At 33.9% G+C, this 22,662-nt stretch overlaps 12 protein-coding genes and 1 non-coding gene across 13 annotated transcripts; 7 read left to right on the forward strand and 6 right to left on the reverse strand.

Annotated features, from left to right (window-relative positions):
• Positions 1–31: 31 nt before the first annotated feature.
• VAC8 (protein anchor VAC8) lies at positions 32–1,738 on the forward strand (the record flags this gene model as incomplete). Its single annotated transcript, XM_003688444.1, has 1 exon — positions 32–1,738. The coding sequence occupies one exon, from the start codon at positions 32–34 to the stop codon at positions 1,736–1,738; it is 1,707 nt and encodes a 568-aa protein (XP_003688492.1).
• Positions 1,739–2,498: 760 nt separating this feature from the next.
• On the reverse strand, positions 2,499–2,798 carry MAK31 (Mak31p; the record flags this gene model as incomplete). Its single annotated transcript, XM_003688445.1, has 1 exon — positions 2,499–2,798. One exon carries the CDS (start codon positions 2,796–2,798, stop codon positions 2,499–2,501), a length of 300 nt encoding a protein of 99 aa, XP_003688493.1.
• A 398-nt stretch (positions 2,799–3,196) lies between these two features.
• HTL1 (Htl1p) lies at positions 3,197–3,424 on the forward strand (the record flags this gene model as incomplete). The annotated part of the gene is made up of 1 exon (XM_003688446.1): positions 3,197–3,424. One exon carries the CDS (start codon positions 3,197–3,199, stop codon positions 3,422–3,424), a length of 228 nt encoding a protein of 75 aa, XP_003688494.1.
• Positions 3,425–4,128: 704 nt separating this feature from the next.
• On the forward strand, positions 4,129–4,809 carry UBC8 (E2 ubiquitin-conjugating protein UBC8; the record flags this gene model as incomplete). Its single annotated transcript, XM_003688447.1, has 1 exon — positions 4,129–4,809. One exon carries the CDS (start codon positions 4,129–4,131, stop codon positions 4,807–4,809), a length of 681 nt encoding a protein of 226 aa, XP_003688495.1.
• Positions 4,810–5,170: 361 nt separating this feature from the next.
• Positions 5,171–5,243, reverse strand: TPHA0Otrna13K. The gene has a single exon. It is a non-coding gene; the product is annotated as a tRNA-Lys (tRNA).
• A 348-nt stretch (positions 5,244–5,591) lies between these two features.
• On the forward strand, positions 5,592–8,567 carry CWH43 (Cwh43p; the record flags this gene model as incomplete). The annotated part of the gene is made up of 1 exon (XM_003688448.1): positions 5,592–8,567. One exon carries the CDS (start codon positions 5,592–5,594, stop codon positions 8,565–8,567), a length of 2,976 nt encoding a protein of 991 aa, XP_003688496.1.
• Positions 8,568–8,754: 187 nt separating this feature from the next.
• Positions 8,755–9,216, reverse strand: SWM2 (Swm2p; the record flags this gene model as incomplete). Its single annotated transcript, XM_003688449.1, has 1 exon — positions 8,755–9,216. The coding sequence occupies one exon, from the start codon at positions 9,214–9,216 to the stop codon at positions 8,755–8,757; it is 462 nt and encodes a 153-aa protein (XP_003688497.1).
• Positions 9,217–9,789: 573 nt separating this feature from the next.
• TPHA0O00950 (sugar porter family MFS transporter) lies at positions 9,790–11,469 on the reverse strand (the record flags this gene model as incomplete). The annotated part of the gene is made up of 1 exon (XM_003688450.1): positions 9,790–11,469. The coding sequence occupies one exon, from the start codon at positions 11,467–11,469 to the stop codon at positions 9,790–9,792; it is 1,680 nt and encodes a 559-aa protein (XP_003688498.1).
• A 576-nt stretch (positions 11,470–12,045) lies between these two features.
• Positions 12,046–12,504, forward strand: TPHA0O00960 (uncharacterized protein; the record flags this gene model as incomplete). Its single annotated transcript, XM_003688451.1, has 1 exon — positions 12,046–12,504. One exon carries the CDS (start codon positions 12,046–12,048, stop codon positions 12,502–12,504), a length of 459 nt encoding a protein of 152 aa, XP_003688499.1.
• Positions 12,505–13,396: 892 nt separating this feature from the next.
• On the reverse strand, positions 13,397–14,275 carry RBP95 (RNA-binding ribosome assembly factor RBP95; the record flags this gene model as incomplete). Its single annotated transcript, XM_003688452.1, has 1 exon — positions 13,397–14,275. One exon carries the CDS (start codon positions 14,273–14,275, stop codon positions 13,397–13,399), a length of 879 nt encoding a protein of 292 aa, XP_003688500.1.
• Positions 14,276–15,066: 791 nt separating this feature from the next.
• On the forward strand, positions 15,067–16,764 carry POL4 (DNA-directed DNA polymerase IV; the record flags this gene model as incomplete). The annotated part of the gene is made up of 1 exon (XM_003688453.1): positions 15,067–16,764. One exon carries the CDS (start codon positions 15,067–15,069, stop codon positions 16,762–16,764), a length of 1,698 nt encoding a protein of 565 aa, XP_003688501.1.
• A 179-nt stretch (positions 16,765–16,943) lies between these two features.
• On the reverse strand, positions 16,944–18,191 carry PGK1 (phosphoglycerate kinase; the record flags this gene model as incomplete). The annotated part of the gene is made up of 1 exon (XM_003688454.1): positions 16,944–18,191. The coding sequence occupies one exon, from the start codon at positions 18,189–18,191 to the stop codon at positions 16,944–16,946; it is 1,248 nt and encodes a 415-aa protein (XP_003688502.1).
• Positions 18,192–19,381: 1,190 nt separating this feature from the next.
• On the forward strand, positions 19,382–22,417 carry ADP1 (putative ATP-dependent permease ADP1; the record flags this gene model as incomplete). The annotated part of the gene is made up of 1 exon (XM_003688455.1): positions 19,382–22,417. One exon carries the CDS (start codon positions 19,382–19,384, stop codon positions 22,415–22,417), a length of 3,036 nt encoding a protein of 1,011 aa, XP_003688503.1.
• Between the last annotated feature and the right edge of the window lie 245 nt (positions 22,418–22,662).

Here is a 22,662-nt window from a genome sequence, read left to right on the forward strand (position 1 = left end):
ATCTTTACATATTGTTCTCTTTTGATTTGTAATGGGTGCTTGTTGTAGTTGTTTGAAAAGTGATAGCAACGAAGAGCCTAACATTCTTCCTATTTCAGATAATGAACGTGAAGCTGTCACTGCGTTGTTAGGTTATTTGGAGGATAAAGATCGTTACGATTTCTATTCGGGTGGCCCTCTAAAAGCATTGACCACATTGGTTTATTCGGAGAATCTAAATTTACAAAAAAGTGCTGCATTGGCTTTTGCTGAAATCACTGAAAAGTATGTTCGTCTGGTCGATCGTTCTGTTTTTGATCCAATCTTGGTTTTGTTAAAAAGTTCCGATCCTCAAATTCAGGTTGCCGCTTGCGCTGCTTTAGGGAATTTAGCAGTTAATAATGAAAATAAACTATTAATAGTGGAAATGGGAGGTTTGAAGCCATTGATCAATCAAATGATGGGCGATAATGTCGAGGTTCAGTGTAATGCTGTCGGCTGTATCACAAATCTGGCTACTCAAGACGACAATAAACATAAGATAGCAACTAGTGGGGCTTTGATTCCATTGACAAAACTAGCAAAATCAAAGCATATAAGAGTCCAGAGAAATGCCACTGGTGCTCTATTGAATATGACACACTCGGGGGAAAATAGAAAAGAGTTAGTTGGTGCTGGTGCCGTCCCCGTCCTTGTGTCGTTATTGTCGTCGACAGACCCAGACGTCCAATACTATTGTACTACTGCATTGTCAAATATCGCTGTTGATGAAGTTAATAGGAAAACTTTGGCTCAAACGGAACCTCGCTTAGTATCTAAATTAGTCTCATTGATGGATTCTCCATCTCAAAGGGTTAAATGCCAAGCCACTCTAGCTTTAAGAAATTTGGCCTCAGACACTAGTTATCAATTAGAAATTGTGAGAGCTGGTGGGTTACCACATTTAGTTACATTGATCCAAAGCGATTCGATGCCATTGGTACTAGCCAGTGTCGCTTGTGTTAGAAATATCTCTATCCATCCATTGAATGAAGGTTTGATAGTCGATGCCGGTTTCTTGAAACCTTTGGTTAAACTATTAGATTTTAAAGGTTCGGAGGAAATTCAATGCCATACAGTCTCCACATTAAGAAATTTGGCAGCTTCATCAGAGAAAAACAGAAATGAATTTTTTGAAAGTGGTGCTGTAGAGAAATGCAAACAATTAGCCTTAGATTCTCCGATTAGTGTACAGAGTGAAATATCGGCATGTTTTGCCATTTTGGCTTTAGCAGATGTCTCCAAAATGACTTTATTAAACTTAAATATCCTTGATGCTTTATTACCAATGACTTTCTCTGATAATCAAGAAGTTTCAGGAAATGCTGCCGCTGCGCTTGCAAATCTATGCTCAAGAATAAACAATTACTCAAAGATAATGGATGCATGGGATCAACCTAGTGATGGTATTCGTGGTTTCTTAGTCCGTTTCTTACAAAGCAATTATATCACTTTTGAACATATTGCCCTATGGACAATTTTACAATTACTAGAGAGTCATAATGATAGAATAGTACAATTGGTCAAAAATGATAAAGAAATTATCGATGGAGTAAGACATATGGCAGATATCACTTACGAACGTTTACAGAGATCGGAAACTGATTCAAAGAATGCAGGAAATAATGATATAGTTGATTCAACTAATTCAGATTACGTTGATGATGCAAGCATGGACCTGTACAATATTACTCAACAAATTCTTCAATTTTTGAATTAAGTTTGAAGGGAAATATTCCTAAAAATAAAAGAATATAAGTTGTTTATATTATATCGAAATTGTAATTTTAGTAGGGAAAATCGGCATAACTTTAAATTATCTATAAGTTGTTGCGAAAAATGGGAAGAAATGGAATCATAGAATGATTTCTTTTGGTTGTAGTTCATAAAATGGGAAAAATCTAAAGAAAAATAATAGAACAAATGGTAATAAATAATAAGTTTAATGAAACTCCACCAATGTTATTAGAGTCGTTCTTTATACATCTATCCTGCCTAAAAAGATAATAATGAATTATAAAATAAAAATAATATTAAATTAAAAAAAAATACATGCATATGTGAATGTATATGTAACAAAAAAAACACAATAAATCTTTGCGAATAAATAATTAATTAAACTAATTAGTACAATAAAAGACTATCATATAATTCACGTTAGTACAACAATAATTTTGTTGATTTCTGTGATTCATTTGCTGTAATATTCATAGTGTTATTGCTATTCATGGATCATAATTGCATCGAACTTGTTATCCCTCAACGAAACTGGTCGCAAACTAAGACGAATGCTAGTGATCACATTCAAATACACCGTTACCTAATTTGTAGACAAGGTACTGACTTTCTTCTTGTCCAGGCAATAGTTCATTTGATTAAATTATCCGTTTCGAATGGGTTTGAATAATTAATGTGTTTAACAGCATTATGACAAATATGGCATTCTTGAACTTTTCCTCATGCGTAACTCTCGAAACGTTTTATATTACACTTTTCAAAAGATCCTTCTTAAACGATATTATATTATCCATATCATTTTTAGCAATTTTTATCGATAGAATACTTGCTTGTGGAACACTGACTAAACCCATAAGTCTTGCATTGTCTACACTTTCACCCTTTTCATTTATTCGATCACCGATACAAAGTTCCTGAGCATGATTGATTAATAGATTCAATTGAGCATCTAATGCAACTAATGATCCTCTGATTACTCTCGTATCGTTGATATTGATGTATAAAGTCTTACCAATAAAATCATGCAACTGCAGTTTATCCATCTTAACAAATATATTTAAACTTCAACCCTGGAACAGTAAGGTAATCTTTTGAAAGTAATGCAGGACTCAACTATTAACCTGTTAACTACTTGTTGATATTAGAGTTCTCTATTCACTTGACAGTATATATATATATATACATACTTCAAAAAGATTCTTGTCTTATACTATGGCATTTTTTTTGCAATCATCAGGTTTTCTTTTTATTATGGCAAAGTGAAATTTCGAAAAGCACGTACCTATCTATTGTACACATGTAAACTGATAAGTGGAAGTGGATCTATAGTTTATAAAAGAATGGCACTGTTATATACAACGTCCTAAGTTAATTCAAACTCAGATATAGACTTGTATATTTGTGTTTAAACAGTGAACGGTTTGGCATACAACACCAAAAAATGACCACAACGAATAACATCGATATTGATAATGAAATAAAACAATACAATAACGTAACTTTGAAATCATTAACAGCTTCACAACTACTATCACAAAGGGAAAATATATGTGAGCTGTTTCAATTGATAGACGATACTGCTATACATGGTATGATCGTCAACGAGAAAAGACAGACCTCGACATTAAATGGTTTAAAGTCTCAATTAGAAATATTAAAGAAGGATTAGTTTCCAATTCAGTGTTACGAATCCCAAGAACCAAATCAAGAAGACTAGTGAAATCTAACTAGATTGTCACGTCTGTTGTACTATGTAACATTAGCATATATATATATAAGATCAAGAAACAATAAAACATAATTTTTGTTCATAATTGTATGTCATATGTACTCTTAAGATATGTATGAATTTATCGTATTCGCTATAATATTATGGATTACATTAACACAACTAAATAGGTAGACATTTGTATGATCTGCTTATGACAAATATATATAATCTCTTTAGCAACTTTCATTAAATTAAATGTTAATACTATTCATTGTTCTTAATGGAGGATGTTAACATCGCATCCGCACGCTATTAAAATGAATCATTTGTAAAGAGATAAGGAGAATCATAAATTACATTTACATGATTTTGAAAGTTACTTTACTCAAATTTTATTTTGCAGTGCTGTTCATCATATATATATATATATATATATATATATATATATATATTGATTTATAACTATATATATTGAGTAAATTATTCATTTAAAATCAGGTAGTTATTGTGAGCTTGCTAGAAAGTGAGAAATAAGGAAACGAATAATATAGTTAAAGAACTGATTAATTAAATACACTTTGAAATTAAGGGAAACATTTATAGTTACTGGTTAATAAGATTTAAAGATTTAGAGTTTGTATTAGGTTTAAAGTTTATACAAAATGTCTAGTGGGAATACAAAGAGAAGAATTGAAACAGATGTGATGAAATTGCTAATGAGCGACCATGATGTTAGATTGGTGAACGACAATATGCAAGAATTTTATGTCAAATTCCATGGACCAAAAGATACACCTTACGAGGGTGGTGTCTGGAGACTTCATGTTGAGTTGCCAGACAATTATCCATATAAATCCCCAAGTATTGGTTTTGTGAACAAGATATTCCATCCAAATATTGATATTGCTTCAGGTTCCATTTGTTTGGATGTGATTAATTCTACATGGTCTCCATTATATGATCTACTTAATATAATAGAATGGATGATCCCAGGGCTTCTAAAGGAACCTAATGGCAGTGATCCGTTAAATAATGAGGCTGCTGGATTACAGTTGCATGATAAGAAAATATATGAGGAGAAGATCAAAGAATATATTGATAAATATGCAACCTTAGCAAAATATAAGGCCAGGTTCTGTACAGGGTCTGATAGCGATGATGACGAGGAAGACAGAGAAGGGGTTGACGATAGTGCTGAGGAAGAGAAAGAAAGTGCAACAGTTTTGGCTCAACATAACGGTAATGTGGACTCAAGATATGAAGCGTCCGATGATGAAATCAGTGACGTTCACTCTGATGAGTTAAGTGACATTGCTGTCTCATCTGATGAAGAATTTGAATAAATTATCCAAAGTCAACTTAACACAGCACAACAGGATAACGAGGTGTTGTCAAGATGCAATATGATAACTTCTAACTAGTCATATTTATGGTCTGTACAAGACCATTCGATTAATTGTATATATGACATGTCATATATACAATTAGCAATCGGATAAAGCAGAAATTTGCAGTGCATTGAACCTAATTGAAGAGAAAATAAAATTGGCGCACAGAATTCAACTGTATTCCGAGATAAATAATATATTCAGTTTTAATAATGTGATAATTAAGATCTTTTAAATATAAACCAATAAATATAGTTTTTGTATGTGTCGTTTATATCACATTTGTTGTAATGAGAAGGTAATTACAAAAATTAAAAGCCCTGTAGGGGGATCGAACCCCTAACCTTGTGATTAAGAGTCACACGCGCTACCGATTGAGCCAACAAGGCTAAATTTCTTGGATATTCAAAATCTAGCGATGTTGTCTAACCGACTTGAACGGGTCACATGCTTAAAAGGTTTATCTCGGCTTTAAACCCAGTTTTTGCAATTCAGAGAAGGTTGCTATAAAGAGCGGTTGCATATTGAAACTTTTAACTGATAAATTATTTTAATATCATTAGGGTTTTTAAGTTCAAGTTCATTAATTCTTTAAATTATTGAACTCAGAAAGGTATCGTATCTAAGTTATATCCATTGCTGAAGTTGGGGGTGTTATATTCTTCCGAGCACTGGAGTCAAAACTACTGAAAGAATAACAAAAAAGAGGTAGTGATAAAATAAATAAAAACTACAATATGGTAGCTGTTAATGGTAAGATTATCCCACTCACACATACTATTTGCGCAAGTGCTGCTTTTTTAGTGGCATTAATAGTGGGATGTTCTTTACATTACCATAAAATTGTTGAAAACGCCCACTATGGCTATCCAGACGAATGGTTTCCAAGTGTGTCTGCTACGATTGGTGATCGATACCCTGAACGATCTATATTCCAGATTTTAATTGCTTTAACTTCCTTCCCAAGATTTCTTTTACTTTTAGGTCATTACTACTTGAATGGCTCAACAACCACATTTTTAGTTGGAGTTTTAAGGACAGTCACGTGTGGTGGCTGGGTTTACATTACTAGTACCGATGATCATAATATTCATGATATCTTTATGATTTCATATATGGTGTTGACAATTCCATGGAATTATTTTATAATCAAATACTCTAGCATCAAAAGAAGACAAACTATTGTCGCATCGATGTTTTACATTGTTTTATTCCCATTGATTTATTGGTACATACAACATCAAGTACATCATGTTGGAGGCGCTTATTCCATGTACGCTTATTTCGAATGGAGCTTGATTGTTATTGATATTGCTTTCGATTCTTTAGCATATGCTGATTTCAATAGGTTCACTATCAATTTAGGTTTCACAAATAAGGATTCTGAATTGAATTGGTTCTTCAAAATTGATCAAACTAAATCATTATCTATTGAACGTTCTGAAAATGATGTCAAGGTAGTTGATGAAGACAATGAAGTTGTATACGAAGAGAGAGAAATTGACACAAAGGTAATCAAATCAAGTGATGAAATTATAGAAATCTTAATTGAAAATGAAAAGGACATTTCAATTTTAAGCTCAACTGAGCCTGCCCCACAGTACGATTCCTTTATTTATATTCTAACTACTTTCTTTAACTCATTTATATTCTGGACAGCTATCACTGGGTTGGGTTGTAGTGTTTGGCATTTTCCATTATGGTACATGGGTATTTCAGGTTATGAAGCTGCTATCTTAGGTTACGGTGGGTGTGTCGTTTTATTTTTACCTATGATGTCAACTATTATTTATCAATATGGTTCATTGGTAGGTGGTTTGATACTTCTTGGCTCTTATTTGGTCAGTGTACCCGAATCAAGATTACTGGTTGTTTGTGCAGGTGCTGTTATTCTAATTGCTCAATTTACCTTAAATTTGCAGGCCATTTCAAACGCTTCGATCAATAGTGGATTCACAGTCCTATGGATTTTAGGTCTTGTCTTCTCTGTTGTTCTAAAAATGGGATTCTACTCCAACAATCCACTATGGCCAATCATGAATGAAACTAATGGCGGTTGGAATAAAACTGGACTAATTATTGTCTCAATATTTGGTGTTCTGTCACCTTATACAAATTCAGTTCATTTTTCTGAAAACAATAATCAATTCAAATCGCAAAATCATGTTTCTTTCTTCTCTAAATTATCTCTGGGTTTGGGTTTTGGTTCTTTAATGTTTTCAATACATCAAATGTTAAGTGATGCTTCAACTATAATTTACTGGTCTTGGGAAGGTTATAATGAAGTGAGCCAAGGGCCATTGCAATGGCCATGGAGTTCAGTTACTTGCTTAACTATGTTAGGCGCTTGCATCTTTTCTGTGGTGTTCACCGGTAGATCATTTGTCCCATGTGTGCTATTGGCAGCGTCGACAACTATTTTATGTTTAAGGAGCATTAAAGAGTGGGACAATTTTATCTATGGTGGCTTACCATATGTGGTTGCTATTATTTTAATAATTCCAACCTACTTATCTGCTCTAAGCAACATTAAAAGTTTATGGGTATTCGCCATTGGTGCATTATTATATGTAATTTACATATTAGCCCATGTCTGGGTCGTAGCATATGCTTTTGTCCCATTCGGTTGGCTATTGAGAGAAAGAATTGAAGTTGTATTGTCAAGCACGACGATTTTCATCATTATGGGAGCGGTATTAAATAATGGCAATGTATTAAAAAGAGGTTCTGCTTTGGGTAAGAAGTTCACATTGTGGTTATATTTCTTTAGCGTGTTAATTGCGACCTTGACTGGGGTATTTACAAAACAGCTACAGCCAATTGGAGTACCACAGCCATATCATCCAGAGTCTAAATTAATTACTGCTGGTATCTGGACTATTCATTTTGGTTTAGATAATGATATGTGGGCATCTGAAGATAGAATGATAGAATTATTGAAGGATATGGAACTAGATGTTTTTGGTGTCTTGGAATCTGATACACAACGTATTGTTATGGGTAATAGAGACTTAACAAGTAAATTAGGCCATAAATTAAATATGTATTCAGACTACGGGCCAGGACCAAACAAACATACTTGGGGATGTGCATTATTCTCTAAATTCCCAATAATTAATTCTACGCATCATTTATTACCATCTCCAGATGGTGAACTTGCACCAGCTATTCATGCTACCTTGAAAACATATAACGATCAATTAGTTGATGTATTTGTTTTTCACAGTGGACAAGAAGAAGATGATGAAGACAGAAGGTTACAGACTGAGGCTTTATCTAAACTAATGGGAAGCACAGATAGACCAGCTATTTTATTAAGTTACTTAGTAACTGAGCCACTAGAGGGTAATTATAATACCTATGTAAGTGATATCTCTGGTATGCATGACATTGATCCTTCAGACGATGACAGATGGTGTGAATATATCCTATACAAAAATTTATTAAGAACAGGTTATGCAAGAGTTGCAAGAGGCACCATCACTGACACAGAACTACAAGTTGGTAAATTCCGTGTCCTACCTGAAATTGCATTAGAGAAACTTGGCGATGCATTATACATGAACAGTTACACCAATTTCCCTCAAGATGATGATCTAAAATTCCCAGATATGTTTTTAGGTGAAGGTGAAAGAGGCCATTTCTATCACGTATTTGATGAACCACGTTACTATAGACCAGGTTCACCTCAAAATGATGAGATATATGATTGAATTATATGAGATATTATATTATTCTATTATTATTACGTTTCTATTTCTTTGTATATTTTTGAATAAAGAGTTTTAGTTAATATCATTTTTTTTAAATTAAGCATTTAATATAATACAGTTGTTGATTCAGTTTTAGGCCATATATGCAGTAGTGTCCTTAATGGAATGTTTATGGAATTACGTGAACCTATTCATTTTCCTCCTCGTCAACAAATTCTGTCACTTCAACTTCTTCCAATATAAGGTTACTCAACGGGTCTACTAAGACTTCATTAGTGATTTCATCAAATTCCAATCTTTCATCATTCTCAGAAAAATATTGAGATACATCAGCTTCTTCTATTATTAAATTTGAAACGATTTCTTCGAACTTCGGTATATCGTAATCAGTTCCCTTTATTATAAGCCACATGTCTAAACAACATCTCAAAACGTTTTTATCCACTGTTTTATTCCTATTTTCCCATCTATTAAATACTTGTTGGCACATGCTGCTCGCTAAAGAAGAAAATATTCTATTTTTGGCTATAGACTCATATATCACCGATAATGAGTCTGAAAACTCGTTGAGAAGCTCTGGATTTTCTGTAAAATTATTCAAAAATACAATTAGAATATCGTCATCTATAATAATTTCATCAATAGACATATTTTGTGAAGAATGAATAACCACTATTGTTTTCATTATATGACTTTATCAAACTAGAACACTAAATTAGGTATCTTTTCAAGCTCATCGAAGTAAATTTTTATACTGAAATATGATTTCGCTATGAGCGCTAAAGTTTTAAAGGCGGCCTCAAATAATATACACCAGTTAATTTTTAAAACAAATATATGAAAAATGTAATAATAGAAAAGGTTTTATAATTAGGATTTTAATCTTAACATAAACACTATCAGATCAATTGATAATTTATAAAAGGTTTCGAATACTTGGTAGTTAAACCAATTAAGAATTTTAAAAATAATTAAAAAATACTTGTTATTATTATTATCTATATCAATATAATTATAATTATATATTTTATCAAGATTATATTTAAAGGGCAGGGGGGGCATAACAGAACATTTTAGTTAAAATGTTCTTTGAATTAGTGAGTTCGTTAAATATTTAATGTTTTCATAATTTATCATTAATAGTTTTGTTTTTGAAGTTGTTTTGTTTTTTCTGTGTTCAATGTATAAAATGAAATGTTCTGCTCGAACAAATTTTAATTCATCAAATTGAGTCATTATCAGAAGAGCCTTCGAAATGTGTTGTTATTGGTTTTTCGTCATTGTATGGGGAACCTTCGACGAATTCAGTGGATCCTTCAGAACCACCCTTTTCTAATGGTTCAACATCCAATTGTGGAATAATAACATCTGGAACCCAAGATTTTGTTCTCCAAGCTGGTAAGTTGGCAGCCCACATCATATCAATTTCTTCTAAACTCTTACCTTTTGTTTCTGGGAACATGAAGTAAGTCTGGATAGTTAAGGCAACGGAGAAAACACCGAATACGATGTATGTTTTCCAGGTAATGTTTTTGAAAGCACTTGGAACAAATAAAGCGATGGCGAAGTTGAAAATCCAATTAACTGAAGTAGATAAAGCGGAACCCTTAGCTCTTTCTTTATTATTAAAGATTTCAGAACAGTATAACCAGATACCAACACCCCATGTTGGAGCGAAAGAACAAACGAATAAGTAACAACAAGCAATGACACCGTCAGCGGCACTTTTGTTCTCATCCGGGATTCTAATACGGACAGTATCATCGCCCTCAAAACCATCTGGAGCAGGGATTGAGTAGGTGGCTAGTAGACCTGAAACAGCAAATAACCAGGAGAACATCAAAACACCACCAATTAATAACAATGGTCTTCTACCGACTTTATCGACTAAAAACAATGCTGGAATGGTCATGACCACGTTTAAAACATATTGGATTGAACATGAAACCAAAGTGTTATTACCAGTGTGACCAGCCATTTCGAAAATGTAGACAATATAATACATCATAACATTCATACCACATAACTGTTGCCACATTTGAGCAGACATACCAACGATAGTTTTACGGATAGTCTTCTTTTTGAATAAATCAATGTAACCGAAGTCGGAATTAGCAACATCTTCATTAACAGCCTGTTTCATTTCTTCGACTTGAAGAGCAACTTCTTCAGTCATAGTATCCTTGGTGGTGTTGTTAATTCTAGTGATAACATTAATACATTCATCCCAATTACCTTTATTACCTAACCATCTTGGAGATTCTGGGATAAAGAACGTGCAGACCAGTAAAATAAAGCCCGGGACCATTTGGAGACCCCAAGTTATTCTGAAAGAAGCAGAGCTGTCTAAGAAACTGCAACCGTAACCGATGTAAAATAAGATCATAATACCGAAAGTGACGGAGAATTGGAATAAACTACCGATCAAACCTCTAATTTTTGGTGGCGCAATTTCGGAACAGTAAACTGGAGCAGCAGAAGAACCAAAACCAACACCAATACCTGAAATCAAACGACCACAGACTAACATAGCGACATTATGAGAAGCACATTGAATAACGGCACCAATGATCCAGAAAGTAGCACAGAGATGTAAAGAAACTCTTCTTCCGAAGGCTTCTGAGATAGTTGGAGAGATTAAAGAACCGACAAAAGAACCAGCAGACATTGAAGCCGTGATACCACCTTGAATGGTGGCATCAGGAGAGCCGAAGTACTTCTTATAAGGGGCAGTGCCTAACATTGATGACATTGAAGAAATATCGAAAACCAACATAAGACCTGAAATACAGGAAATGATGGCAATGAAGTAAACATTGTAAATTTTTGGGAACTTCTTATACAAAGAACCTTCGAATTGCACATTCCTCAAAAGTATCTTGTCCTTTGTTGAAGATTTCATTATAAATATATTATAACGATAATATTATTTTTGTTTTCTGTTTTGTCTTCAGATGAATTTCACTTCAAAAAAGAAAGAGAAACAGTCAACTGGAAAATGAATAAAGACTAATATGTTTTATTCGCCGATGATTCTATCAGATGAAATGACAAGAGATGCAATAAGAAACGAATGATGGATACAAATTATAAATTCAGAAAGAGAAAAACTTTGAGTTGAGTAAGAATATGCCACCATTTTATATGTTTTCAAAGATCTTGAAAAACTGTCTTGGAGAATCAAAGCTAGAATCTGACAGTCATGAAGTATCTGAAAACATCGAACATTAAATTAACAACAACGCATTATCATCAACGACAATAGTTTGCTGGTGTTTGATCTATGTCTATGTTGATTAAGCTAGTAAAACTGAAAATAAATAAATATTTATATTGTTCTTGATGTTCGAAATAGATATATACTCATCACGTAAGCAAAGAACCACGGCTGGCATCCGTCCATATGGTGAGACGACTCAAAATAATAGCTAAGTGTGCTAATAAGATGAACATACGAAACTAAACGAAATGGAAAAGTATGGGGTCAAGAGACTTTTCTGTCCTTTATTACGTATCTATTTATCACATGCCATGTGTCATTTCGTTTTCGTATTTCGTTTTCTGTTTTCGGTTTTGGCGTCGACTCGATGTATTAGGATCTGTGCAAAAGAATGCAAGAACTTACTACCAGCTCTATTATCCAGCATCCTCATTTCCCCCTCCTTCCCTCGAGCCTCTGCCGTCTCTGAATAATACGCGCACAAGAAACTGCGTTTACGAAAACACTAACGAAACAGAGAGCATGACTACACGGACTACTGGCAGTGGCAGTCACACGCCCGCAGAAAAAACAAGAAATAAGAATAACAAGCAACGAAGAGCGAACCTAAAACGGAAGTCGAGTGTTCGTCAGGGGATATCTCCGAGAAAAACCATTGTTCTACTAAAATGGTCCGTTCTTGGTAGTTTAGATCTCGGCTGCAAAAGAGGCCAATAAGAACAATCCATCGTACGAAAACAAAACGTCTGAGAGAATGGCAGTCAGACAAACGGCTCGCACGCCCCCCACATTTCTTTTTCCTTTTTGGGAGAAGACCATCGCAGCCGCCCGTCAGGACTTTTGTTGCCAACAGAGAAGTGTGCGCGGCGTGGCTGTTCTACGCTGCTTGTCAGTAAACCAAACCATGAAAACACAGTGCGTGTGGCGGGTTATTTGTTCCTCCACTAGAATCACCGTACACCCCGATGATTAAACTCCAACACTCTCGCACTCGCACTTCGCCCCCCCCCCACCCAAATCTTCTTTCTTCCCCGCAATATTTTTCTGTTTTGCAATTGTCTCATTACATCGTCAGTACGGCGGAAACATAGTAGTAGTGGGGGGTATGGGTGTTAGGTATGGTCTCTTAAAAACATACAACCCGTAACACCTAATTACAATGATACACGGTCTTGATAAGCGAGCAATACACATCATAAATACGATGCCTCTCTCGGTAGTGACTTCACCGCTTCGAGTTCAAGAATAGTGCAAATATTCGTATTTTATCGAACGACACTGTTGTTTAGCATTTACAATGAACGATTAAGAAACCCGTTTTAACTTTACATGCGTTTCACATCTTTCAGTTGATCCATGACCTCGCTTGGTACTGTTCCGGGACTTGTTTCCCGCTCTCACTTCCAACCGTCTCAGTTCACTGGATTGATGGCGGTTTTTATTGAATAATACGATTCATGGTGACCATATGCTTTCACAGATCTTTGCGACTGTCACTGCTCTGCAAAGCTAGAATAAGTTTATTGCATATTGGTTTTTTACGATGGGCTCATATCTTAGTACTATAGAAATTATCTGGTTTATCTTACTAATCTATATATATATTACACTAGTCGAAACTCTTCAAATTCATTACGGATTCGAATGCATCAAGTTCTTCTCGGTTATGATCTTCCGGTTTCTTCTTCATCACAGTAAGCCATGTCTCTAACATTTTTCTAGCCCTCCTTACTTCGTCCTTGTTTGGTGGTAAGACTAATTTGGTTTCTGTTGGTTTCTCGCTGTCTACAGATGGTGTTGTGTTCTTGGTCTTGTCTTCGGATCCGTCGGCATCTTTTTTTTCTTCTTCGGTGGCATCGCCTTCAACTAGTTTCGCCATTTGTATTTCCTGTTCATCAATAAAATCGTTCCAACTGATTATCTTCTTTTGACATTCTTCCACAAGTTGTTTCTTGGAAAAGCCATTCAGCAATTCAAAATAATCAAACAGCAACTGATTCAGTTCAACGGGAATCAACTCAATGTTGAAAAAATGCTTCAATAACCAATTCTGTTTCTGTTTAGAAAATTTCCAAACTTCGATTACACCACCATCATCATCTGTTTTCTTATTAAATATTGATAAATTAGCCGACACAAAATCAAGTTTTTTCACTGGCTCAGGCAATTCATCATTGATCTTCCCTAGATAAAATTCAATCAAGTATTTAACTTGATCTCTTAGTATCCTTGGCTTAGAGTCTCTTTCACTTTTCTTAACTTTGATTTTATTCCTTTGGCTATCTTTAGTGTTCTTGCTCACTTTATTTTCTTTACCTTTGGACAACGTCTTGTTGATGATTTGTTTTTTCTGTCTCTTGGTTAAAGAGCCAGTCGATAAATGAGTGGTGACATTCAATGGATCTTCATTCACATCAATACCTTCCGCTTTCTGCGCATCCTTGACAATATTAATACGTTTCCATGCTGGGATATGTAGGTTACTCATTTTCTAATTCAATGTACACAATCTAGTATCCTCAAGTATATTTTAACTCGACTATACAGTGAAACAGTTCAGATGATGGAAATACTGCTTATCGACGATACAAATTGTCCTTTTCCTTTATATATGTTTCACACTTAACAAACTCATCTCAGCTCATCACTAAAAAATTTTCAAAAAATATTGTTCATTTTTCTACACCAGCGAAGAAACCGATTAACTACTGAAAAAGTTACGTTTTAAGGCCTTGAGGTATATAAGACTATTATTCTAATTAAATCGAGTTAATATAAAATTGTAACACAAGAATTGCATATCTATATATGTGTGTGTTGTGGATGTGCATATTGAGAAGCAGACTTATAATTAAACATCGTTAAATAGTCTCTTTTGCATAATTACTGCGATTTTCTTGTTTCCACCGTTGGTTTTTCTCTCTGACCAAGTCAACAATACTTTATACCTGTGACAATGTTTCCCTGAATTTTGTTTGCTTAATTTGTGACATCAAAGCAAACACTTGAAAATAGCTATATTTACCTAAAATTCAAGCCTTCAATCAAACTCGAAAATTTCTCAACTGTGATGATTTTATTTCAAAAATTACATTAGGGGTACAACAATATATATACACCAATGTAAAAGAAAAATACCATTGGACATTTTTAAAAGTAAGTGCTTTATAAGTGATAACAATTTGTTACACAAGAATATGACACACTCTCTGGAACATAATTATTTATGGTAATACTATAGTAGAGGGTACACGCCAATGTATATTAACGTAGTTCTACATGCTGTTTTACAATAAAAAATTTCTAATATTACCCAATGCTGAGTCATCTCATATGCAGTTTATTATTAAACTGATAAAGAAAAATGGAGGTGCTATTGTCAAGTGGGCCCCTGATGTAATGAAAGTAATTGATCGGAGTTCAATTGTTTTGATTAATGATTCGTACGTAGACTCTAATAATAAATTGAAACAGTATGACATTTTTAAGAGAGAGTTAAGACCTTGGCTAGTTACAGATTGGGAAAAGGTAGTAGATTACAGGCTAAACTGTGTTAATATTAAAAAGATACATACTTGGTTGGATAATGGAAACTTTAAAATAACGTCTAACGATTTAATTGAAACTATTTCAGTAGAAAATTCAGGCAAAAGAGTTTTGGACTCTCAAAACGAATTAGAGTTAAGTTCAAATAAGAGGTTAAAGCAAAATGAGATGATAATTGATAACAATGATAACCCAATTGAAAACAAGAGTAATTCAGGAGAATCTACAAATCCGAAAAGAACTGAAATTAAATCAGTGACGTCTGATACTAATGATATTAGAGATAACAAATTTTTAGCTGATGCACTCCAAATACTATCGAAGAGATGTGGTTTAAAAGGAGAAAAATTTCGTGCAAGGAGTTATCAACTGGCAGCTGACTCGATTTTAAAAGCACAGTTCGCTATTAAATCAGGACACCAAGCTCAAAAAAACATGATGCATATAGGTCCTTCAATTTCTCGAAAAATTGATATTCTTTTAAAGGAAGGTACCTTACCAGGGTTATCAGTAAAATCAGAAAAAGACGACAATATCGCCTATTTCATGGGATGCCATAACATTGGAATAGGGCTTGCTAAAAAATGGGAACTGCTCAAAATTAAAACATTCAAAGAAGCATTAGAAAAGCAACCTACTGATTTTCAAACTACATGGCCAACTCTATTCGGGATAAGTTACTATGAGGATTGGTCAAGACCCATAATGAGAGAAGAATGTGAAGAACATTTAAAGACTGTTCAAGATGAGTTAAGATTGATAGACAAGGATTGCAAGGTTGAACTTCAAGGTAGTTATAGAAGAGGAGCTAAAACCTGCGGCGACATAGATTTATTATTTTACAAAGAAGGTTGTGATGACATTGCTCAATTAGGAAAAGTTATTGAGGATTTGGCAATATCTCTATATGAAAGGAACTACGTCCAATGTTTCCTACTGTCTTCCTCAAAAATTGCTAATATTTTTGATGACAAGATTAATGAAAGGTATAAAGTGGCAGGCATCGAAAGAAAGTACCGTAAATCCAATGAAACCATTAAAAAGTTATTTCTTGGCGTTAAGCTTCCAAACAGAAACACTGACTCATTAAAATTAGATCCGAAAATGAAACTTAAAGATGATGATTTATTTTTGTCATTGAATAGCAAAGCTGGTGAATCGGTGTGTCGAAGAATGGATTTTTTCCTCTCCAGATGGTCAGAACTGGGAGCATGCAGAATACAATACACAGGATCAACAGATTATAATAGGAAAATGAAAATAATTGCAATGAATAAATCAATGAAGATTTCTCCGCATGGGCTCTTTAAGGATGATGTTTTGCTTGAAAGCTTTGATGAGAGAAAAATCTTTGACATTCTTAACATTAAATACGTGGAACCAGAACAGCGAGTAAACACTGTTACTTTATTACCTGACAAAATAAAATAAATAAATTTAATGCAATTTAATAATAATCAAGATAATTTTAAAGTGATAATAAACAATGAATTATTTCATTAAATTTCGTTATTTATTCGTTTTATAAAATGATATATAGATTTAAAAAATAAGTTATTACTTTATTTCGTAATATAAAAAAGGTTAATTTTCAAATTTTTAAAGCTAAATTATTTCTCAGATAAGAAAGCAACACCTGGTAAGACCTTACCTTCTAATAATTCTAAGGAAGCACCACCACCGGTAGAGACATGGGAGATCTTGTCAGTGACACCGTACTTCTTGGCAACAGTGGCAGTGTCACCACCACCGATGATAACAGTGTTACCAGATTGACAAGAGGCAACGGCAGCATCTAATAAAGATTTGGTACCAGCAGCGAATTTTTCGAATTCGAAAACACCTGGTGGACCGTTCCAGACAATGGTTTTAGCTTCGGCAACGGTAGCAGCAAATAATTTTCTAGTTTCTGGACCGTTGTCTAGACCTTGCCAGCCAGCTGGGATACCTTCCTTGTCAGAGACAATCTTGGTGTTAGCGGTAGCGGAGAAGTCATCAGCAATGACGAAGTCAATTGGTAAGACGACCTTGACACCCTTAGCCTTAGCCTTTTCCATTAATTTTGGAACAATTTCGGCACCAGCTTCATCGAAGATGGAGTCACCAATTTGAGCGTTTTCGATAACCTTCTTGAAGGTGAAAGCCATACCACCACCAATGATGATAGAGTCGACCTTGTCTAATAAGTTGTCAATTAATTGAATCTTATCAGCGACCTTAGCACCACCTAAGATGGCTAAGAATGGTCTCTTTGGGTTTTCCAAAGCCATAGCGAAGTATTTCAATTCCTTTTCTAATAAGAAACCAGCAGCTCTTTGTGGTAAGTCGAAACCAACCATGGAAGAGTGGGCTCTGTGAGCGGTACCGAAAGCATCGTTAATGTAAACATCAGCTAAAGAAGACAATTGCTTTCTGAAAGTGGCGACTTCATCGTCAGTGGCCTTGACTTTCTTACCGTCAACCTTCTTGGAACCTTCTTCTTCGATGTGGTATCTTAAGTTTTCTAATAAGATAACGGAACCCTTTGGAGCAGCCTTACAAGCAGCCTCAACTTCAGGACCGACACAGTCGTTCAAGAATTCAACTGGCTTACCTAATAAAGTAGATAATTCAGCTTGAACTGGCTTCAAAGAGTACTTGGCGACTCTTTCACCATTTGGTCTACCTAAATGAGAAGCTAAAACAACGTATTGAGCACCCTTTTCTAAAGCGTACTTGATTGTTGGTAAAGCAGCAACGATTCTTTGGTTAGAAGTGATCTTGTCACCATCTAATGGGACGTTGAAATCAACTCTGATGAAGACTCTCTTACCAGCTAAGTCTAAGTCGGTAACGGATAATTTAGAAGATAAAGACATTTTATAAATATTGGTTGGTTTCTTTGTAAATAAAGTTTTAAACATAAAAGAAAGAACAACAAGAAAAGTTATCGAATAAAAAAATAGTTAATAAACTTATATAAAGTTAATGGTAAGAATTTTAATTGCATTGGATAAAGAAACTTGACGAATTTAAAAAATACTTCCTGACCTTTATATATATTGTATTGAATGAGGTTTAGTGAATGTGATCGAATTAATCAAATAATAGTAATTATAATATAACTCTTTTTTCTCTAGTTTTTAATTGTCAAACATTGACCTGGTTGTTGTTGTTGTTGCTTGAAATTTCGAAGAGAAATTTAAAAAGCTTTAGGCTTCTTGTATTGAGAAGAGACTACTAACGGAAAGGATGAACTAATACTAGAGGGAGAGAGTTAGATATTCTTAACACGGAGGACTTCCAACTTAGCCTTTAAAGCAACATACAATATGGCAGGACACATATAGAGAAATATAGAGAAACATAGAGAAACAAAAAGAAAGCACTACGTCTAAGAATCACCAAGAATATAGTATACTGCTTTAACAGATAGAGCCCTCAGTATCCTCATCATCATTCCTGTTGGCAACTATATAGTTTCGTAATAATTAAAAGCACATTGTTGTTTATCTGTTCACATTTAATCCAGTAAGCTTACTATGTGATAATTGTTTAAAGTTACTCATGATTAAATAAATATGTAATGTCTGCATGTTGGTGTTTAGAAAATGTAATATATATCTCAAAAACAACGTTAATGACCTCTAACTTGTCTGTGTGTTGCTGGGCATCCACTAATATTTTCGAAATTGGAACTGCTACTTTGCGTGTTTCGGGTTCTGTTTCGAATAAGTTGCGCTCGTTTCCAATTACAGGAAGCTCGTTTTGTTCGAGGTTTCGGAATTTTAGAGGTTTCGAAACCAAGTTGAAATCGTGGTAAGTGACTTGGATGTTTGGGCGGGGTAAATAGGTTTGCATATCACATGATTGGTAATTGTTAGGTAATTGTTAGGTAATCACGTGACGGTAAATGATTTTTTAGGTTAATCCCCTTTGCTATATTTTAGAATATAATTCATATATGGTGCATTTGACATTACAAAGTTTATAAGAACGTCGACTAAGTAAGTAATTAGCCATATTTTGTTCCACTGATACCGACACACATATATGAACATCAGTATAGATGGTGTTCTTAGCGAAACTGTACCTGATATGGATCCTGTCCTTCGTATTATACTGGAATAAGGGACATGGTAAATCTACAGGTATTGACAGTTTGAAAGTTATATCATTGAATGGCATTTCGGAAAATAGTAATAATAATAATGACAATGAGACTTGTCCTCCCTGTTTTAACTGTATGTTGCCGATGTTCGAATGTAAGCAATTTTCCACATGTAATGAATTCAATGGGCAATGTGACTGCATAGAAGGTTTTGGAGGGGCGGATTGTTCTGTACCTTTATGTGGATCTCCCTCTCATGATAATAAGAATAGACCGTTAAGAAACGATACAGTATCTGACGCGTGTGATTGTGATGAAGGTTGGTCAGGGATCAACTGTAATTTATGTGAAGTGGACTCTGTATGTAATAGATTTATGCCAGATAATTCAATTGAAGGTACTTGCAATAAAAACGGTATGATTGTTAATAAAATAAATTCGAATTGTAATGTGGTAAATAGTAAGATTCTGAAGATATTAAACGGTAAGATACCACAGATCACATTTATATGTGATAAAAATGAGAATAAATGTAATTTTCAATTTTGGATTGACCAAGTAGAGAGTTTCTATTGTGATTTAAATACTTGTCAATTTGATATAGACCTACAGAATAATCAAACAAGCTATCATTGTGATGATATTAGCTGTAAGTGTATTTCGGATACAATGTTATGTGGACAAAATGGTTCTATTGACATTTCAGATTTTTTAACTGAAGAAATTAAAGGTCCAGGTAAGTTTCAGTGTGCTATTGATATCGAAAATTCACAGGAACATGATTGCAAATTTGAAGAAGCCAAAATGAATGATTTAATTTCAACTATATTTGGTGATGATTATATCCAATTATCTTGTAATTCAACAGAATGTTTACACTATTCGCAAGTACCAGGTTATCTCCCTCCAGATTTGAAACATGGACAAAGAAAATTATCTTGGACATTTAACCTATTGTTAACTTTGATTATATTGATTCTTGGTTCCTCATTTTACTATATCACCAACAATATATCAAAATCACCTTTTTTCACAAATATTACAACAGCAATTGGACAAAATCAAGTAGAATTGCCTAATGATCAATATGATTTCTTGAAAAATGATATACCAGCTACATTAACTTTTGAAAATGTATCATACAGCATCACAGAATCCGAAGGAATCCGTAGAGATGAAGGAAAAAGTAATGTTAAAATTTTACAAAATGTCTCAGGTGTCGCTAAACCAGGTGAAATAATGGCAATTATGGGTGGATCTGGTGCCGGTAAAACTACTTTATTGGATATCCTAGCAATGAAAGATAAAACTGATGGAGATGTAAGTGGGGCGATAAAGATCAATGGAAAACAATTGGAGAAAAGCTATTTCAGAAAGCTGATTGGTTTTGTCGATCAATACGATTATTTATTCCCAACATTATCAGTTTATGAAACTGTTTTAAATAGTGCTCTATTAAGATTGCCAAGTTCTATGTCATTTGCAGCAAAGCAATTGAGAGTACTGCAAGTTCTTGATGAACTAAGAATCTTAGAGATAAAAGACCGATTGATTGGTAACGACTATCAGAGAGGAATTAGTGGTGGAGAAAAGAGACGTGTTTCAATTGCATGTGAATTGGTAACTTCACCTTCAATTTTGATATTAGATGAGCCAACTTCTGGGTTAGATTCTAATAATGCCAACAACGTAATCAATTGTTTGGTGAGATTGGCACAAAACCATAATAGAACCATAATTGTTTCTATACATCAACCGAGGTCTAATATCTTCTATTCCTTCAATAAGTTGATCTTATTGAGTAATAGTAGATTGATTTATTCTGGGGAAGCAAGTAATGTCACAAAATTCTTGGAAGCAAATAAATTGTACTGCCCTCCTGGTTATAATGTTGCAGATTACTTAATCGACATAACCGTCACTAATGAAAGAGTTGACGCTGATTCAGTTAACAAAAATAACGAACGAATTGAGCCTATGGCCTCAGTAGGAAATAATAGTTCAAAACAAGAGCTGGGCCAGGAATCTGATATTTTATCTGATAGTTTTATGGAAAGTAGTTTCCACACTAATGTTGCTAGTGAAATTCGTGAGAGTATTGAGTTCAATACTACCGATAATAATGAACTACCTACAATAAATACATCCGCAACATTTAGTGAACAGCTGATGATATTATGCTCAAGAACTTTTAAAAATGTTTACAGAAATCCAAAATTGTTGATAGAAAATTACTTATTGTCTATTTTCTTAGCTTTTTTTTTGGGAACTTTATATTATAACTTATCATTAGACATTAGCGGATTTCAAAATAGAATGGGTTTATTTTTTTTTATATTAACGTATTTTGGTTTTGTTACATTTACGGGACTAAGCACGTTTGCACAAGAAAGAATGATATTTATCAAGGAAAGAGCTAACAACTACTATACACCCTTAGCATATTACATCAGTAAGATTGTCAGTGATATCTTACCGTTAAGAGTTTTTCCTCCACTTTTCATATCATTGATCATTTATCCGCTTGCCGGACTGAATATTATTGATGGTTATAACAATTTTTTGAAATTTATTGTCATATTAATTTTATTTAACCTTGGTATTTCTTTAGAAATTCTTACTGCAGGTATAGTTTTCAAGGATTTGAATAATTCAATAATTATCAGTGTCTTAATATTATTAGGATCAATTCTGTTCAGTGGATTGTTCATTAACACAGATGAAATTCCATATGCTGCATTTAAGTATTTCAAAAGCCTTTCAATATTCTACTATGCCTACGAAGCTCTCTTAGTCAATGAAGTTAAAACACTAGTATTGAAAGAGAAAAAATTTGGCCTTGATATCGAAGTTCCTGGTGCAACAATTCTAAGTACATTTGGATTCAAAGTTAGAAACCTAGCATTGGATATAAATGGCTTAATTGCCTTTAACATTGTATTTTTAATCGTTGGATACATAGCCTTGAAATATATTGTAGTTGAAAAGAGATAGTAATAGGATTTAACATCTGTATAAATAAGCGTAGCATATAAAGTATACTATATTCTTATGTAAACATAACGTTTTGTTACCTTTCCAGTATTTGTTTAAAGTAACTTAAAAATTACATTGCAAGAACCTATGGTGCCCTACAAGTAAGATGTGGGTAGAAAAAACGAGTGGAAACCAATTCCAAATACTTTATCCTACTGTTTGAACTCAAGTATTGATTAACCAAATATATATATAAGATACAT

The sequence above is a fragment of the Tetrapisispora phaffii genome, chromosome 15, assembly GCF_000236905.1.
Source record: "Tetrapisispora phaffii CBS 4417 chromosome 15, complete genome".
NCBI classification, from domain to species: domain Eukaryota; kingdom Fungi; phylum Ascomycota; class Saccharomycetes; order Saccharomycetales; family Saccharomycetaceae; genus Tetrapisispora; species Tetrapisispora phaffii.